Here is an 18,966-nt window from a genome sequence, read left to right as displayed (position 1 = left end):
GAGGGGGGCATTTGACCCGGCTTGTTTATAAAGTGGACCAGCCAGTTGCAATTGTGCCTTACAAAGGTCACCAGCTTGTGGGAGCAGGACTGACGTTGAAGTGGAAGTTCCAGTGGAACGTGCAGTTTTCCCCGATGGGTCTTTAGGCCCCATTCTGCTGCCTGCGTTTGCTGAAATTCCTAAAGAGGAGAGGATGGGCCTGGAGGGGCTCAATCGGCGCCACCTACTGCGCGCTGAGGCTCACCTCACCTCCCACCATCAGACCTCAACGTCGATTCGCCACCAGCTGCACCTCACAGGGTTGCCCGCAGCTCTGGTCTTTGTGGAATCGTGTTTGTCACATCTTCAGTGATAATTAAACTGATATTTGCTGATGCATTATTTCATTTAATTTGCATAACAGCAGTATGAGATGGAAGGACTGTTATCACCCCTATTTTACAGATGATGAGGCCCCCAGAGAGGTTAAGTAACTTGCCCAAGGTCACACAGCTAGCAAGGTGCAGAGCTGAGGTTTGAGCCCAGGCGGTCCTCACTGTTAACTAGCACCCCATGCCTTGGCACTTCCACAGTGTTGTATAATCAAGTTCTTGTCTTTTGCTGCTTCCAGGCTTAAGTCAAGACAGCCCTTCTCTCCTTCACTGTTTCTTCCCGCCTTCTTATTCAGTCCCGCTGTTTGTGCTTCTAAACAGCATTCCTCCTGGACACCACCCGCCAGAACTCATGGTGCTGTTTGGGTGAGGTCTCCGTGAGCAGGAGAAGGAAGGTCTCAGGGACCCCCTTTCCTTAGCTCCCTCCGCTGTGAATCCCCACGCAGGGCACCTGTGACCCTGCAGCTTGCCCCCTGGAGAGCCCAGGGCTGCAGTCTTTCAGCAGCACAGCCAGGGGCACCTCTGCTCACCCGATGGGCCAAATCCAGGGCGGCAAGGAGCCTTCCGGCCTCTCCAGGCAAGGACCCGCTCAGGCTACCAATGGGAACATCAGCTCTCTCTACGGCAGCCCCATCTCCCAGCCCTGCAGTTAGTCCCAAAAAGCCGATTTCCCTGGTTATTCAGACGATCCGTCCTCCTTTGCTCTCCCCTACCTTCTTACTAGCCTGGCCACAGCTTGCTGAGAAAAACACTTGAGAGGCTTTTGCTCTCCACACCCACACACTTAAAATACCAGGCCCATAGGTCATTTTGATGATGGAATCTGGTTAATAACACGCATGCTCTAGGTGCAGCTACCACTGCTGCAGGTGCTGGCTAAGAAGGGCTGCATCTCGGCAGGGACAAGCCGGGGCGTGGTGGGGGCGTGGTGGGGCGTGGCCAGGGCGGAGGGAAGAGGACAGAGGGCATCGTTCCTAGGGTTCAGTGTGCCCACTGGGTGGCTGTCCCCAGGTGTCAAGTCTGGTGCCAGGTCTGCTCAGAAGAATACGAGGAAGCAGATGGCAGAGTTCTCCTGAAGTGGAAAAATGTCACACACACCTATGAGCAAAATGACATCTCTTATTGCCTCTGTCTATGAGGTCATAAGCAGATGTCCTGGTGCTCAAGGCTGTAAACAATAGTCCGTTGTGCAGGACGCGAACCGGAATACCCCACCTTCGTGAGCCACAGTTACTGTGGCCAAAATGCCCCACCTAGTAGCTTTTACTGGACAGACACTTCTTGACTGCACGTAAAATGATGGGCATAAAATAGTAGAATTATAATTACTAGCAACGATTTCACAAATATTCACTTTGGTTGAATTTCCTTCCCGATTCAGTAGGCCAGTCTGTGGTTAACCAGGGTAAGCGCCAGGAGCCCAAATTCAGCTCAGTTAGAAACTGCTTTTGAACTATAACCTGGGCTTTCAATTAGCTGTTGAGTACAGTTTGGGTACATTAGTGTCACCAGGACTGTTTTCACTTTTGGGGGCAGGGGCAGAGCATGGAAAAGGTGCCACGAGTCTGGATTACTGGTGCTGGTACCACTGAGTTTGAAGGTAGAGATTTAGGACCTCATGACAATAATGTGAAGCACAAAGCTGGAAATCTGGGTTTTCCATGTATCCAAGCTGTGTGACTTTGGACAAACCACTCACCCTTTCTGAGCCTTAGCTTTGCTACCTATTAACCAAGGACAAGAAAATCTGTCTTGTTTATTTCATGAGAGTGTTGTGAGAACCAAATAAAATAGTATATGGGAAAGTGCTTGAAAACTTGTAAGTTTTACACAGACCTGAAAAGGCCAACATTAGGAAGACAGTGATTCTTTGTTGTCATTTAGGAAATCAAGAGTAGGGTGGTTGTAAACTTATGGTTACCAAAGGGGAAAAAGGGACAGGGAGGGACAAATTAAGAGTTTGGGATTCACAGATACATACTACTATACATAAAATAGACAAACAACAAGGACCTACTGTATAGCACAGGGAACTATATTCAATATCCTGTAATAACCTATCATGGATAAGAATCTGAAAAAGAATATATATGAAAAAGTATATATATATATGTAACTGATCACTTTTCTGTACACCTGAAACTAACGCAACATTGTAAATCAACTATACTCTAATAAAAAGTTTTTAAAAATTAAGGAAACAAGAATAGGATGGTTGTAGGAGGGCCGCCACAGGAGTGGGACTGTTCTGGGGGTAAAACCCACAGGTACATAGAGAGCAGTTGTCACTTGTAGTGCCAAGACTGGAACTCTATGACATTTGGTGTCTGGACTGAGTTGAATAGCATTCCCTAAAAGTCATGTCCGTGGGTGTGACCTTATTTAGAAATAGGGGCTTTGCAGATGTAATCAACTTAAGATAAAGTCATACTAGAGTAGGGTAAGCCCTAAATCCAATGACTGGTGTCCTTGTAAGGAGAGGGAGATTTGGAGACAGGGGACAGAGAGGGAGGGAGGCCACATGAGGAAGGAGGCTGAGAGTGAAGTGATGCTGCCACAAGCCAAAGAATGCCAGGGATTGCTGGGAACCACCAGAAGCCAGACAAGGCCGGGACGGATTCTTCCCCAGAGGGAGTACGGCCCTGTCGACACCGCAATTGCGTCAACACCTCAGCTTATTGTCTCCTAGCGCTGGACACCGGAACTAGGAGACAGTAAATTTCAGTTGTTTTAAGCCACCCAGTTTGTGGTAATTTGTTACAGCAGCCCTAGGAAGGCAATATAGTGTTTTCATGGAATCTCTGAAATGCTGAAGTTGCAGGCAGCCGGGGAAACACCCCTGGCACAGGCACACGCCTACACGTGGAGATGGGCACTGGGATTTCATCTCGAAGATAAAACCAGGGACTTCCCTGGTGGTCCCGTGGTTAAGACTTCGCCTTCCAATGCAGGGGGTGCGGGTTCCATCCCTGGTCAGGGAGCTAAGATCCCACGTGCCTTGGGGCCAAAAAACCAAAACATAAAACAGAAGCAATATTGTAACAAATTCAGTAAAGACTTTAAAAATGGTCCACATCAGAAAAAAAATCTTAAAAAGATAAAGGAAGATAAAATCAGAGTTAAAGGTGACATTGTATGTATCCCATGAATGCCTTCATTTTGCAAACCAGGAAACTGAGATCTGGAGAGGTCAAATATTTGTACAGGAAGCTAAATCTTCTAACTCTCTTGCAGAAAGAGCTGTGCCTCTCTCTCTCTCTCTCTCTCTCTCTCTCTCTCTCCTCCCACACACACACACACACACACACACACACACACCTTTGAATACCATGTGCCAGATGCTATTTTAATGATTTTACTCATATTAATTCATTTAACCTCTCCCCAAATTCGATAAGGTAGGAGAAGTTATATGTGCCCATCTTCCATGTAAGGACACTGAGGCACAGGGAGGGCTAGTGACTTGTCAAAGGTCAGCTAGCCAGAATTCAAAACCAGAGGGCATTCTCTGAACTGCTTAGCAAAGAAGAAATGCTTTTAAGTAACTAATGTATTTATATATTAATACTTTTATTATGAATTATATATTTCAAAACAATTTTAAAAATTATTAAAAGCATTGCATTCGACCTATGCTATGAAGACATGCTTGCGTTTCTTAAGTATGTATAAAATGCTTAGATGGAAATCCATCTGCGTATTTACGCTAACAGTTGTCATTGAATCTCAATCTGTCAGCTACATATCCTTAAATCCATTTATTGAATATAAATTTTGTCTGGCCAACCCCATGAGTGCCTATAATAACATCTGGCCTTTCAAAACAATATTTAGAATCAACCAGCAAATAGTATTTTTAACATAGAGAGAATCGTTCCAATTTAGCCTAGCCTCAAACTTAGGAATTCTATCTTTCCTGATCCTTGGAGGTACAAACAAGTTTAGAGGGCAAAGACAGAAATGGTTTCTTTTCCTCCTTTTGCTCTGAGCTTATTAAAAGGGAGGACCTGGGGGCAAGGAGTAGACAGCTGCCAATCTGCTCCTATGTCCCTGGGGTCCCGACCTGAAAGAAAACACATCTGAATCTCTCTTGATCCTGTGTTATTCATGACTAAACAAAAGCCACGTGACTAAGGGAAGTGTCACATCTAGACAACGTAGGTGTACATTCCAAAATTTAAGCAAAGCCAAACTCAAAGGAGTATTGGAAAAACCAGTAATGTGTGCTGAAGTCCTGCCACCTTTCCAGCGTGAGGGCTGGAAATCATAAATTAATTTTGAATTACCCAGCAGATATATTCAGGCCATTGCCTCATTCTTCGTTGCCCTCTTTTGTGTTCCAACAGGAAAGAGCTTCACTCTGACCATCACCGTCTTCACAAACCCACCACAAGTCGCCACCTACCACAGAGCCATCAAAATCACGGTGGATGGACCCCGAGAACCTCGAAGTAAGTGGGCCGCCCCTCGGGGCTGGCACCTCCCCTCCCAGCTGGTACACTCAGGCACCAGAACCCTTGTGTTCCATCAGCATCACTCAAATGTGGCTAAAACTTCTGCCACAGGGAAATGTCAGACCCCTGCAGGGCGGGAGAATTTTCCTTTTGACACTCTCACTCCTCAAAGTTGTCTCTGAGTGCTGGGCTCTGTTTTTGGAGCATCTTCTTGGAGGGCAAAAGGAAATCAGGCTGACTCAGGTGCATGTCAGAATCATTTCAGGACTGCACGGGCCTAAGGACCGAATACGTGGTAAAGTTCAAGGAAGATTGGCCAGGGGCAGAGGTGGTCAAAAGAGGCCAGAGGGTCAGAGTGGACCACAAGGGGCTGATCACCATCCATGCTGGCCTTTTATTCACTTGGAGGCTGGAGATGAAATCTATGAAAATGACCCTTTCCTTTCTGTGCCACAGATCAAAATCTTATTACAGGATTGTTTAAAATAGAGAATGGGAGGGGAGAAGAGTGTCTGAGAGAAAACCAGTAAATATAGAAAGAGGGTACAAAAAAAAATAGTTCCTGTGAGGAAAGCTTTTTTATAAAAGGAGTGGGGTTGTTTAGTCTGCAGAAAAATGTCTTCACGGTGACTTAATGACTATCTTTGAGTAAACACACAGTAACACTTTTCCAGAACCACACCCTTCCCTGGGATGGAGGCTGGGTTCCAGTTCCAGATCTGTGGAGCTGACTGGAGCCCCCACCCAGCATCTGCATGCCTCCTAACCATGTCATGCCCCCGGTGGAAAATTAATATTCTCTATTAATTTTTATAAAAGGTGGGGTTGAGGGTGTCAGAAACAGGGCTTCCTACCGTGCCAGCAAGTTGAGATGCAGGGATGACAGGTCGTAAAATGAAGTGGTTAAGAATTTGGGTTCTGGGCAAACAAGTGGAGTTCTGGTTGAGGCTCTTAAGCCTTCAGGAAGTTATGGAGCCTTTCTGAACCTCAGTTTCCTCATCTGTAAAATGGGGATAATAATGGGAGCTTCTCTATCAGCTTGAATGAGACAATGCTGTATGTGCCCGGCACAGAGAATGAACTCAGGAAATGCCAGCAGAGCCTCCCTGCCTGCATCTCTGGCTGCTGCTCTGCACCCCCTACCCCAGGACCATTCCTCCAGAGGCCCTGCCTGGTGCCTCTGGGGGCTCTAAGGTCGCCCCTGGGGCGTGGCTCTCTGCAGGTCATCCTGTGAGCACCGCAGCTCATGGCAGTCTTTCCTACAGTGCTGGCCACAGTCTCATGGCATCTTGATCACCCACTAGAACCATCCTGGGTGCTGCCTCAACCTTCCCCATACCCCAGAATGGGCAGAACCCAGCAGAGAACCACCACATCCACCAGGGACACCCCCCCTGCCCCCCAGGACATGGTGTCCGTTCACCATCTCCTTGGTGCCATTTGCCTGCTGCGTGACTCTCGTTATTTCTGACCTCATTTCCCCCTGGCAGATTTTTCTCTTTAAGCGCCTGGAGATGTTCTGGCCATATCCGGACTCAGGAAACTCTGGGACTTGGTAGCATCCCCTGATTCCAATTTCTGTGTGAAAAGCAAACCACAGGCTCAGAAACACACAGTTCCAACCAAACCCAACTTGGGAGGTTTCCAAAGTAGGAATGGCAAATTGAAGACTCCTAGTGACCCTGCATTAAACATAACAGACACACCACACAGGTACCTTGGTGCTTGCAGAGGACCAAAGAGGAAGCGGGCTCAGATTACAGCAGGCATGGGGTTGGGGAGCCGGCGGTTGTGAGGTGTAAGGCAATTGACCTTGAGGGTAATTAAACTTCCAGAAAGGCTCACTCAGGAGGCTGTAGGTTCCCTATCTTTGAAAACAGAAGCAGGGAAGTGGGGAGGGGCAAGATAGAGGTAGGAGATTAAGAGGTACAAACTACTATGTATAAAATAAATAAGATACAAAGATATATGGTACCATAGGGATATAACCAATATTTTGTAGTAACTGTAAGTGGAATCTAACCTTTAGAAGTTGTGAATCACTGTGTTACACCCCTGAAACTTATATAATATTGTACATCAACCACACCTCAATAAAAACATTAAAAAAAATAAAAATAGAAACAGTAGCCATCTCTGGGACAGTTCAAAGGTAGACCTGCCTGGAGGAGGAAGCTTAAACCAGGAGACCCCTCCATATACCTTCCGCTGCCCCTCTTCTCTCAGGCATAATGAAGGGCAGTTTCTGCCCCACAGGCAGTATTTCCTGTAACATTCAAAGAACTAATGGTGGTTGAGCTTTGGAAAACAAATGATGGCCGCTTGGATTTTTAAGAACTGGCAGTCAGAAGGGAAAAACATGTGATTGTAATGGCCCGCCTGTATATACAGTTGACTCTGCTTCCTGCTGTTTTATGACTTAAGAAAACAGTCATTATTGGGAAGGGCTCTTTGAGCAGGCAGAAGGGATTTGCTCTAAGAAGGCACCCATTTTTACAGAGTCTTTCCTGCCAGATGGAATTTGGGGTCTAGGGAAAAATTAACTTAAAAACCAAATTAAGTTAAATGAATGCATATACATATGATATAAAGAGGTGTTAGAGGCCTAGGTGGATAGTCTCCAGCTCACAAGGGACTTCTACACAAACGTCAGATGCACATGGTCTCCCAGGGTGACTTAGGTAATGCTGACTTTTCTATTCACTGTCTGAAGCCAGGCAGGCCTAAAGGCATGCTGTTTTCTTACGATTACTTGAACGTCTTGATTCAAGGTGGGAACTACTTCTTTTGATGAAACTCTGCTCACAGCCAGTTTTGTTTTGTGTCTTTAAGAGAAAGTTAACAGAATTTTCCCCTGGCTTTACTGAGATATCATTGACTTATAACACTGTATAAGTTTAAGGTTTACAACACGATTATTTGATATATGCATATATTGCGAAATGATTACCTCAGTAAGATTAGTTAACACATCCGTCACATCGTATGGTGACAGTTGGTTTGTGTGTGTTGGGAGCTTTTAAGATCTACCCTCTTGGCAGGGTAGACATTATTGACCGGGGGATTTTTGCAGAAACTAACTCCTGTGGCCATAACACACGTCTCTGGTCAAAAATGTGTTGACTAGAGTCCGTGCTGAACATTAGGTCCCCAGAACTTTTTCATCTTATAACTGGAAGTTTGTACCCTTTGACCCATTTCCCCACCCCCAACCCCTGGCAACCAGCAATCTACTCTCTGTTTCTGTGAGTTTGTTTTGTTTTAGATTCCACATATAAGTGAGATCATACGGTATTTGTCTTTCTCTGCTTGGCTTATTTCACTTAACATAATGCCCCCAAGGGCCATCCATGTTGTTGCAAATGGTAAATGGTAGGATTTCTTTTTTATGCCTGAATGATATTCCTGTGTGTGTGTGTGTGTGTGTGTGTGTGTGTGCGTGCGTGCGCGTGTGTGTGTGTCACGTTTTCTTTATTCGTTGTCTGTTGATAGATACTTTGGTTGTTACTATGTCTTTACTAGTGTGACTTATTCTTTCTAATGCAATTTTAAGAGAGGTCATTGCACAGAAATTAGTATGCCCAGGCAGTGTCAAATCTATGGATTAATAACACCTCCCAAGTCCCTTCTATCATTATTACGGTGCTATGAATTCTGGGTGATTCTGGCAAAATGGTCCCAGCATCACCAAGTTGAATAGTTTTGAAAAGTTCTTTTGTTTCATGAAATCAATGACTTTGAGAGCTAAAAGGGACCTGAAAGAGGCTTCAGGGCTAATTGCCTCATCGATAAGGGAAAGCAGGCCCAGAGAAATGACATGATCTGCTTAGGTTGGGAGAAATAGTTGTTGATGAAGCCAGGATTAGAAATGAGGAGCTCCTGATGCCTCATCCTGTGCTCGTATCCATCCGTCTGTCTGTCCGTTCATGCATTCACCTCCCCGTCCATACCACACCGTCTACACCTCATCTGTTCTAGGCTCTCTGACCCAACGTCAGTATCCTCATTTTCTAAATGAGGTGTCGGCTTATAGGACTTCTCACATTTGTCCCGGCTCTAAGATTGTCTAGAAAGGGCAATTGTTGGCACTCGATTGCAGGCATGGAGGCTTCAACGTAAACCATTTGTGCAAAACCAGAAGGAAAGCTTATCTCATTCAACCTGCCAGTCAGGTCAATAAGAATAGGACGAAGAATTAAGAAACATGCCACAGCTAGTCTGCTGGCTGGGCCGATGGGATAACTTGATGTTTCCCAGCCATCTTCCTGGTTTTCAGTGGTGACGTTGTAGCAAAAAGTGTCTTCCAAAGAGAACTGAAACTATTTTTCATTTCAGATGGTTACTTGCCCTTTGACAGTAGCTGACCTGCCTCTTAGTGAGTCAAGACTTGTTTTTCCCACATTCCACAGGATTATTTTTACATCTCAGATTAATAGAGAAAGTATTAATTGTTGAAAAATTAAATTTATTACGGAGAAAGAACACCATCAGAAGCTATCTCCTGCTGGGAGACTTCTTGCAAGCAGCAATGTGGGGTCTGTTTTCAGTTTGTAGGTATAACATTTAGAAGCTTGTCAACATATTACAAGATAGTCTTCTCTTTAAGCATGAAAGATAGAGTGAAAGGAGTTTTCAAGAAAAGGATATTTGAGATTGGTTTTTTTTTGTTTTTTTTACTATTTCAGGGGATCTAATGGAAAACTCTAGCTCTCCACCCATGTGCCTGTAATTTAGCCCATGTGTCTGTAATATGACAATATTGAGATACCGAAGCATATTCTCTGTAGATATTTCACTAAATAATTTGAATGCGTGAATTAAATCAGTGCTATAGAGGAAGATATTTGGCTGATGAGGGGTTGAAGAGTAGTTGGGACCCCAATGACTGACCCAGTGATGGGGGGGCCGGGGAGTGGGGGAGATGTCCCAGTAGTGTGGATCGTGGATTGGATATTCTGATGGCACAAGCCATCATCTGGCTGGCCAGGTATCCGTTACATCTGGAGCACTGAGTAACCAATTAAAAACTGAAAAGGTTCTTAAAACAAATACTGGCCATTTCTGGGACAACTTCTGCCCTCAGGTCAAGGGAGCCCTTCACAGTAACTGTTGTGTCTGAGCTCTTGAGATTCAGAATAACGGATAGCCAGGTGGAGCCGTTACTTAAAAACTTCGGAATATGCTACTTTCTGGGACATTAGCCTTTTTGCCAACTAACTCTAACACTATTTTATGGGGGGTTACAGTTAAAACAGGTCGATTTAAAATACGCTTAATTCCCCATCACTCAATTGCTTTGTTAAGGACTTTGTTGAGACTCCATCACACGACTCTTTCTTCTATGATATTGAATGTAAATTGCAAACCTATAATATAGAGAGAGAGAAGAAACGGGATCTTTGTTTATGACAGTCATGTTTCAAGTGAAAAAGAGGAATGCATGACAGCCACCCATAAACTTACGGTGCTATAAAAATGTTTGGAATCAAATTTGTCCAGAAAAGTGTGGGATGAGCAGAAATGTTTATGGATTTGCTCTGGTGATTGACTGCCATACAGTTCTCTTTTAAAATGCTATCTTCTCTTAATAATAAAAATACCTAAAAATAATAATAACACTCAGACAGCGCTAATCGTTGGCCCGACACTGTTCAAAGTGCCGCGCATACCTTCATTGACATAATTTTTGCAAGATCAGGTAAGGAAATTGACACAAAGAAAAATCCATTCCCTTGCCCAGGGTCACACAGTCAGCCAGAACTGAAACGAAGCAGTCCAGACACTGCAGGCCACAGACGCCAAAGTCTGTTTTAAGAACTACACCAACTGCTACTTGAGCTTTATTGTGTTGAAATTTCTGTGCAGAAATTGTTTTATTAGGAGAGTTTATCAATAAAATTCTGGTTCAAATACAGTTTTCTTGGAGAAAGCAGAGCCTCATAGCCTCGGCAGTCGTCATTTTTGTACCGATGGGATGGAATCAGTGTTTTCCCTGGGGCGGTGCTGCAGTGAAATGTACCGGCCATGCTGTCACATGTGCCAACTTTTGGTTCCACGTCTTTCACCAGGGTCTGCTTGGGGACCTGGCATCAGTGGGGGCCTGAAACAGGGATGCTGCCCAACATAAACCTCTCCCTCCAGTGCGGGCAGGCAGGAAAGATGAGTCATGTGACAAAAATGACCCCCAGGTGAACCGTCCGAGTCCCTTTCCCCCTTCGGCAAAGAGCTTCCTAGAGGGCCCACGTACACAGTGTGGAGCCCGTTAGGAGGATGCAAGTTTGTGTCATTCTTTGCTCCTGACTTGTTAGCGGAATGCCAGGCGGTTTTCTGGATCTGTAACCTCAGAATTGTAATTATCAATCCCCGATTACTTGGTTCGCTGGGAATTGCTTCAAGCATGTCCTCTAAGTAATGAACGGTGATCTACGTAATCCCCCTTTCCTTGGATCCTTCAAATGTCGGATTTGGATTTTCATTCTTTCTAGATGAAATTGCGATCCCCGAAAGAAAAGGAAATAATTCCTTCTTCCCTCTCACCCAAATATAAAGTAGGAGACAGAGGGTCAAAGAGGTAGAATGTTCTACTTATATTCCTCCTCCCACTGTGAAAGGCAATTCATTGCTAAGATAGACATTCTGGGGTGACTTCCACTGGTGCTATAATCCCTACTGTGCTAAACTCCCCAGCTATCTGATGACTTGGCAAAAGCCGTTTTTAAAGCACTGATTATCCTGCCTAAATATTTCCAAGGAATTTTAGAATGTCTTTCTGGTTTTTATGCTTAGTAACATCAAACTAGAATTTTATATCAAAGAAGAATTTTATATACATAAAGACTTCCATGACCCTTGAGCTTTTAGTGGACTTCATAGAGCTTTTAGTGGACTTATCCAGGCTGAGGTCTGAAAGGGTCCCTTGGATGAGGGGTGTGTAAAAGGACCCTGGAGGGAGTAGGGTTCTGCCTCTGGAAGCGGTGATAATCCCCCTCAGTAGCTCGCCCGAGACCTGGGCAGACCTGTGACCTCTTGGTAACTAGCCCTGTCTTATACAGAAGTCACCAAGATGTTTATTTAGGTGGCATTTGTATTGCTACAGAAAGGAAGGAAATAGTTCCTTCCAGGTACCAATGAGAACCCAATGAAATGATCTAGGTACCTTCTCAGTCTAACGTAGCGGGCATGGGGGAGAGAAGAAACATGGAATGAATCTTAAACCATGACGTTGAATACCTCCTTCCATCCAGACCATTGCAAACCCATATCAATATTTTAAATGCCACACCAGTGAAGTCAAGATCTAAGCTAACATATCACAGTCCTTGTTAGAATTTAGTATACGAAGTGGTAAAAGAAAAAAAAATCTTGTCTGCATTTAGGCTTCCATCTCTTAATCTTAAAACATGTATAAGGCTTCCCTGGTGACGCAGTGGTTAAGAATCTGCCTGCCAATGCAGGGGACATGGGTTTGAGCCCTGGTCCAGGAAGATCCCACGTGCCACGGAGCAAGTAAGCCCATGGCGCCACAACTACTTAGCCGGCGCTCTAGAGCCCACGAGCCACAATTACTGAGCCCACGTGCCACAACTACTGAAGCCCGTGGGCCTAGAGCCCATTCTCCGCAACAAGAGAAGCCACCGCAATGAGAAGCCCGCGCACCGCAACAAAGAGTAACCCCCACTCACTGCAACTAGAGAAAACCACACACGGCAACGAAGACCCAACACAGCCAAAGATAAATAAATTTATATTTTTAAAAAATGTATAAAGTTTTCTAGATCCTGAACTGGGGGACCTGGGTTTCAGACTGGTGCCACCAGGCCAGTGGGTGTGAACTCAGGCAGTTATCTTAAGTACTTTGTCCTCACTTCCCTCTTCTGTCCAACCAGGCAGTGGGACGAGATAATATCTAAATTAGTCTGCACTGAAGGAGTAACAAAATATCATCAGAAAAACAGAAGCCACGGGCTGCCCCACAAACAGTGCCCCTCAGAGGCTGACCCCCGTGGGCCGCCGTCCACAGGGGTGTATCCTTCATACGTCAGACATATCCATATACACTCAGCTCCTACGTTAGATATTTTTTTGCCCTACATTTTTGAACAGCTGTTATCATTTGGTGTTGAAATTATCTGGCTATGAGTTACTCATTTAATTCCCTGCAGCCCTGATCTCGCTGCCGTCAACACAGTGATTGCCATCGGGTTGAGATCCCCATTTTGGCACTTGCTTACTATGTGGGTGACCATACCTGGGGTGCATGCTAGCCTGGCCGAGCCTCCGTAGAACAAGGACAGGGGCTGTACGCGCCTCCCAGGGCAGGGAGCCTGAACGCGACAGTCTTGGTAGAACATTTTGAACCAATGTCTGGCACACAGTCAGTGTTCAGGAGATGGAACAGTTATTTACCTTGAGTCTTGGAATCCTTTGGAAATGAGAAAACGCTAAACAAAAAAGAGTTGTGGTTCCTAAGTTTAAAAATTCGTGAAGTTGCCACAATGTTTCATTTTTTTAGACACAATTAAACATTTATAAATTTTGATTTTTTTTTTTTTCAGTTTTCCTTTTGTATTTAGACAAGGTAAAATTTCTTTTCTGGCATTTTTATGGACCCTTGAAACACTCCGGGCTCCGTTCCTAAGTCCCTCATGGGCAAATGGCTTTGCCCCCAAAGGTTGAACTTTGTTTTCACAAACTCAGGGGGAAAAATCCTGCCTGAGTAACATCGAAAGTATTTGAGGTCTAACATCTGGGTCCTTTCAGATATATATGTATGACACAGCTTGGGAGAGGCTCTTCCACACTGATCTAGAAAACTGACATGAATTGTGCCAGAGTCTCTTGGTGTCTGAATTCTCGCGTCAGATGCATGCAACTCACCTCGGGGGCGGTGGTGCCTGGACCCGTTAGCCGCAGCCCAGCTTTGCGGGCATAGGAAACACTCGGCCACTCCGAGTTTCCTAAACCAATGTGTCTTTCTAGATTCGCCTTGGGATTTTTGGATTTTTCTTTTTTGGTATGTGTTTGCTAGGCCTTTTCTTCTTTTTCCCCAAAGACACTCAGTAGCACATGTCAACGACAGTGCTTCCACCTTTCACCATCGGAAACGCTTCTGGGCATGCGCAGTGCCTCGTTTGTGGCCTGCGCACCTTGTGACCTGACGGAGTGGCCTCTGACCTGGGATGGTTGGGGAACAGCTCCGCTGAGGTCCGTGCTGCCATCTAGTTGCACTTTGGGAAGCACCTAAGCGTGTTGGAACCCTGGGCGCTGCGCAGCCAGATGGGCCCCACCTCTGTGTGCGAAACTCTCCTGGCGCGGGTGGGGGGACCCACAGCTTGCAGATGGATTGCTGTTGGCACAGCACATTATAATGCGTCTGCTTGTCGGCTTTGGGGTGGACTTAGAATATTTTTTATACTCTAACCACGTTCTAGTTTTTATTTTTCAAAAAAAAACTCTACTTGAGTTTTTGCAAAGGCTTGTATTTTTTTCCTGTAAGGCATGTAGCTAAGAAAGGCGTTAGTAAGAATTGGATCCAGTAGGTCTGATAGAACTCCACCACGACCAAAAAGAAAAAAAAAAAAAACGCAGGTTAAGTTTAAGTAAGTTAAGTAAAACTACCCCCTTGCCCTAGATCTGTGTTTAAGTTCATTTGAGCTAGCTTGCAATTTCTGTGTTCTCCCATTTTTTTCCATGTTCTTTTCCTTTATAAACAATTTGTTTTAGAGGTTTGCTTTTTTGCTATGAAAAGCTGACGATAAAGAAGGGGTAAATTAGGTATAATCTATTACTGAACATTACAGCTGTATTATCAGACACATCACAAACACTGACATTGGATGTGAAATGCCTTTTTCATATTCTGAGTTACACGTGGTATATTCGCAGTGAGTTCTTTCTGCAAGTAAGTTATGCATCGTCACTCGGAAAATTCCCAATAGCCAAGCCAAATATTCTGGCTATACATTTGTAGATGAAAGCCAAGGTAAAAGACACTTAAGTACCCAAAGCAAAGTTCTTTTCTGTTTGCCTTTTTTTAAGGAACACAGTTGAATTAATCTGCCAACTCCCTAGACCCCTATAAAGTAAGTTAGTGGCAATACATTACTTTGGTACCTCCATGATTTACATATACGCGGGGTTCATTAAAGCAAGTATTGACTAAAACTCAGCCTGTTATTGAATCTCTCAGGGTACTTTCATACACTGAAATGTCGAGCATTTGAGATCCCATTTGTTTGGTTTTGTTTTTATTCACCATGGCTTAGAAGTCAACCTTCTGGTCATTTGAGATAAAAAGTAAATATTTGAAATAACTAAGCTCTTAAGAACTATACATTTATGGCCCTCTTTGGATTTGTTCCTGGTATCACCTTGTTTTTCCTTACCTCTGAAGTGGATGTATGATATTTCCAGTTCACTCATTTTACAGAGCTAAGGAGAAACATCCACAGTCACATCTTTTTGTTCATTTCTGGCATCGCTAACAGGGCAGAGCCCCAAGTTTCAGAAATGAAGCAGAGGGTTCTGAGCTTGAGGGAGTGAAAGAGGAGTTTGGAGCTGGACCAACCTGGCCTCACGTCTGAGCCCTGCTGCTTACTAACTGTGTAATTTCCCCATCTGTAGAATGGGCTTGTGACACCTGCCTTGCTGGGGGATGTGAGGATTAAATGAGACAGCCTGAGGGGCAGGCTGGAGTGGTGGTTAGAAGCCCAGCTAGAGAGCTGACTGCCTGATTCAAGGTCACATCTCCACTGTGATCAGATTAGCTTCCCCAAGCTCAGTCTCCTCAGGTGTAACACCAGGAAGATGTCCCCATCTTGGGGGATTCTTGTGCTAACTGAATTAAGTAACACATGTGATGATACATAGTGTCTGGCACAGAGGTACCTCTTAAATATTAGCTGTTATCATTAAAGCACATGCCCTGGACACAGGTGGGCCCCCTTCCCACACCCCATAGTCCTCACTGCAGAAGCAATTGGAATGCTGCCCAAGTGGGAGGCCAAATACTTGCCATTGCCAAGTTATTTTTTTCTTAAACTTTTTATTTTATACTGGAGTAGAGCCGATTAACAACGCTGTGATAGTTTCAGGTGTACAGCAAAGCGACTCAGCCATACATATACATGTAGCCATTCTCCCCCAGACTCCCGTCCCATCCAGGCTGCCACATAACATTGAGCAGAGTTCCCTGTGCTGTACACTAGGTCCTTGCTGGTGATCCATTTTAAATACAGCAGTGTGTACATGTTGATCCCGTACTCCCTAATTTTTTTTTTTTTTTTAATCATTGCAGATGGAACTCTCAGGATACAATACACTGAGGGCTTTTTTCTCTTTTTCCTTCCACCCTACCTATTATTAACCCCAAATACTGAATTCCGGAGCCAACTTCACCAGTATTCTCCTCACTGAAGCAAAACCAACTTCACCATATGGCCCTGCTTCTTTGTCTCTTTTCCCAAGCAAAGATTTTATCAAAAGGTAGTTGTTTCTTAACTGAACACACTGCTGTGTGATCTGCTAGGATTCTTAGCATCTAGAAGCTTCCACTGAGTCATCTATAAGGTGGGGATAATTATATGAGCTCTAATGCATAGGATTGCTTTGGATGAATTGAGATAATAGATATCAAGGTGCTTTGTAAACAGTCTATCAAATAATAGAAATATAGAGATATGGAATTAGATAAACAGAAAAACAGGAAATTTTACTGTTGATATGTATATTATATTGTACAAAAATCTCAGGGATCTTAAATAAAATAATTATTGGTTTCTTGAAGGTACATTTCATCTCATACTTTCTTCCAGGATTGATGAGAAGAAAACCATAGAGAAAAATAGAGACATTTTAATCAGCCCCACTGTGAATCTTAGAAGGTTTACTTTTTGCCATTAAAATATCTTAATATTTTCTTTCCTACCGTTATACACCCTTTAGGCATTTTGGAAACAAACAGACAAAAGACAACCTTGAGAGTTAAGAGAACTGAGTTTTATTTTAAGATCTATTTCTTTTCCAAAACCAAATACAGTTTTTCCTCTCCAGCTGTATTATTTCATTTTCTTTCCATGAAAGGCTTAGGGAGAATTGCAAAGATTGCAGGGCAGCTTGCTGAGTCCTTCTTTCTTTCTTTTTTTTTTTCCACCCGTGGCTTTTTATATATGCTGCTCGCCTGAGATTTCTGGATTAGATTGCAAGGAGGTGAAATATTACACCCTTGAGCCTTCGTGCCAGTTTCCCAGGAGGAGTCAAAACCTGCAGCTGCTCCAAGGTGGGAAACTTGCAAGGCTCCGGAGGCCGGCTTGCTGTCCTGTTCATTGGCGGACGGGCTGCTCAGAGCAGGTTGGGAGGAGAAACTCGTTCTATTCCTTGGGTGATTCAGCCAGTCTCAAAATAAATAAGTAGCCAAGTGCAGGGAGAAAGAACTGGAAACTGCTGCAATTTGAGTCTCGAGTGCTGAGCTGTTCTCGGAGCCACTCCGTTGAGATGTAAGAGGAATCCTGAACCCTGGGCAAGGGAGAGGCAGCCGCAGGGAAAGACTGCTGGGAGCCCTAGATCCTGGCCCCGGCTGGTTCTGCAAAGCTCAGCAGCCTCCGTTTCCTCCTCTGCTGAACAAGAGAGAGAGAGGATTTGATGGTTTTAAGATCCTTATCAGCTTCTGAAAGTAAGATTCGATGTCTGTAGGAGTGACTGCATCACCTCCACCACCACCCCACCCCCGCCAAGTGCATCACCCAACCCGGAGAAGGAGAGCCCCGGCTTTGCAGCCAGCCCATCCACCTGGGGAACCAGATCTAGGGCTAAGAAGATGGGCAAGGGCCAGGTGGAGGGAGGGGGGAAGGCACAGTTACTCACACCCCAAACAGGGGGAAGAAATGGATAAAGGTCCACCCAGAGTGACATGCCATAAGGAGAGCTAATTATCCTAACTAGATTTCCCATGACTTTGGCATCATTTGAAAGAAAGAGGGAAGGAAGGGAGGGAGGAAAGGAAGGAAGGAAAGAAGGGAAAGAAAGGACGGGGGGGGGAAAGTCATCCTTATACCCACAAAGTGCTCAACTGTGCAAGCTGCAGAGCCCCAACCTGGCCAAATTCCGGAAGCTGGCCAGCCGGAGACCTCAGTGCTCATTCCTCAGCCAACTTAAGAAAGATGGGCTGAGTCCTGTTGACCTCATTGCTGGATGTTTCTGAGTGAGGCTGTCTCTCCCCTTTGCCTCCTCGCAGGCTTATGAGCAGTTCTTCACTACCTGCCTCACTTACCTATCTTCACAATCTAGCCGCAAACAGCTTGGGTTGACCACACCACTTCCCTATTGAAAGTTAATACTGTTTGACTCATTCTGTGTTACTAACCTTAAGCCAAAGAAAACAAGCCAGAGAATAACCGGCTTGTACGGAGCTTGGAAAGCTCTCAGAGGCCCTGCTTTCCAAATCCTATACAGTAGCTTTCCTATATCTTTGGGCCGCAGCTGCAAAGAAAATGAAGGAAGCAGAAGTGGTTTAAAAAAAAGAATAAAAGTGGGGGTGGGGTGGGGAAGAGACAGGGAAGGGAGTGGGGGTGGCCCTCGGGCTGGGAAAAGACAAAGCATGACCTGCAGTTTACAAGGGCGCCCTCACCCAGTGGAGGTTATACTTTCACACAGCAGAGTGTTCGTACAGAAGAGGGACTGTTGACGGTGTGAAGAGGAGAGAAAGTTCAAAACACTGGTCCCGTTGCATTCATAGCAGAGCGGGGAGGCTGAGCCTACCGTGCCAGCCTTCCAGAGGCAGAGTCCCAAGGTAAAGACAGAAGGAGGAAGGCCTGTTGCTTTCCAATCTGGAAAGGATTGGGATGGCAGAATGGTGCCAGTGTTTTGGAGGGAAGTTCTGACAGCCTTTTTGTCCTTCACTCCAGACTCAGATGCGCTCATCAGGGTGAATAGGGGGCACTTGTGTCTTGGAATAAATGGAACTTTCCCTCCCAACGTTACGTGGCAAGCGTTGGGACCAACATTTTCATCACCGTGCTGTGACTCTTCGGGAGTCCCAGACAAAGAGCCACCGCCCCTTCAAGTAACTGAGGGGGGAGGACCTCTGCCCCACAAACGCTCCTACTCAGCTGTGGACAGTGGATAAAAGTTAGCCTGAGTGAGGC

At 45.0% G+C, this 18,966-nt stretch overlaps 1 protein-coding gene across 4 annotated transcripts in view; it reads left to right on the top strand.

Annotated features, from left to right (window-relative positions):
• The window catches only part of RUNX1 (RUNX family transcription factor 1), a 242,799-nt gene that overhangs the window by 174,719 nt on the left and 49,114 nt on the right, over positions 1-18,966 (top strand). For all 4 annotated transcript variants that reach the window (XM_024758385.1, XM_024758386.1, XM_024758388.1 and 1 more), the window contains one exon: positions 4,718-4,822. In XM_024758385.1, the coding sequence (XP_024614153.1) occupies positions 4,718-4,822 (105 nt within the window). The remainder of the gene's footprint in view (positions 1-4,717; positions 4,823-18,966) is intronic.

The sequence above is a fragment of the Neophocaena asiaeorientalis genome, unplaced genomic scaffold (genome assembly GCF_003031525.2).
Source record: "Neophocaena asiaeorientalis asiaeorientalis breed wild unplaced genomic scaffold, Neophocaena_asiaeorientalis_V1.1 scaffold45, whole genome shotgun sequence".
Classification (NCBI taxonomy): domain Eukaryota; kingdom Metazoa; phylum Chordata; class Mammalia; order Artiodactyla; family Phocoenidae; genus Neophocaena; species Neophocaena asiaeorientalis.
The sequence above is the reverse complement of the archived record's forward strand: the minus strand, read 5'-3'. Positions and strand labels throughout refer to the sequence as shown.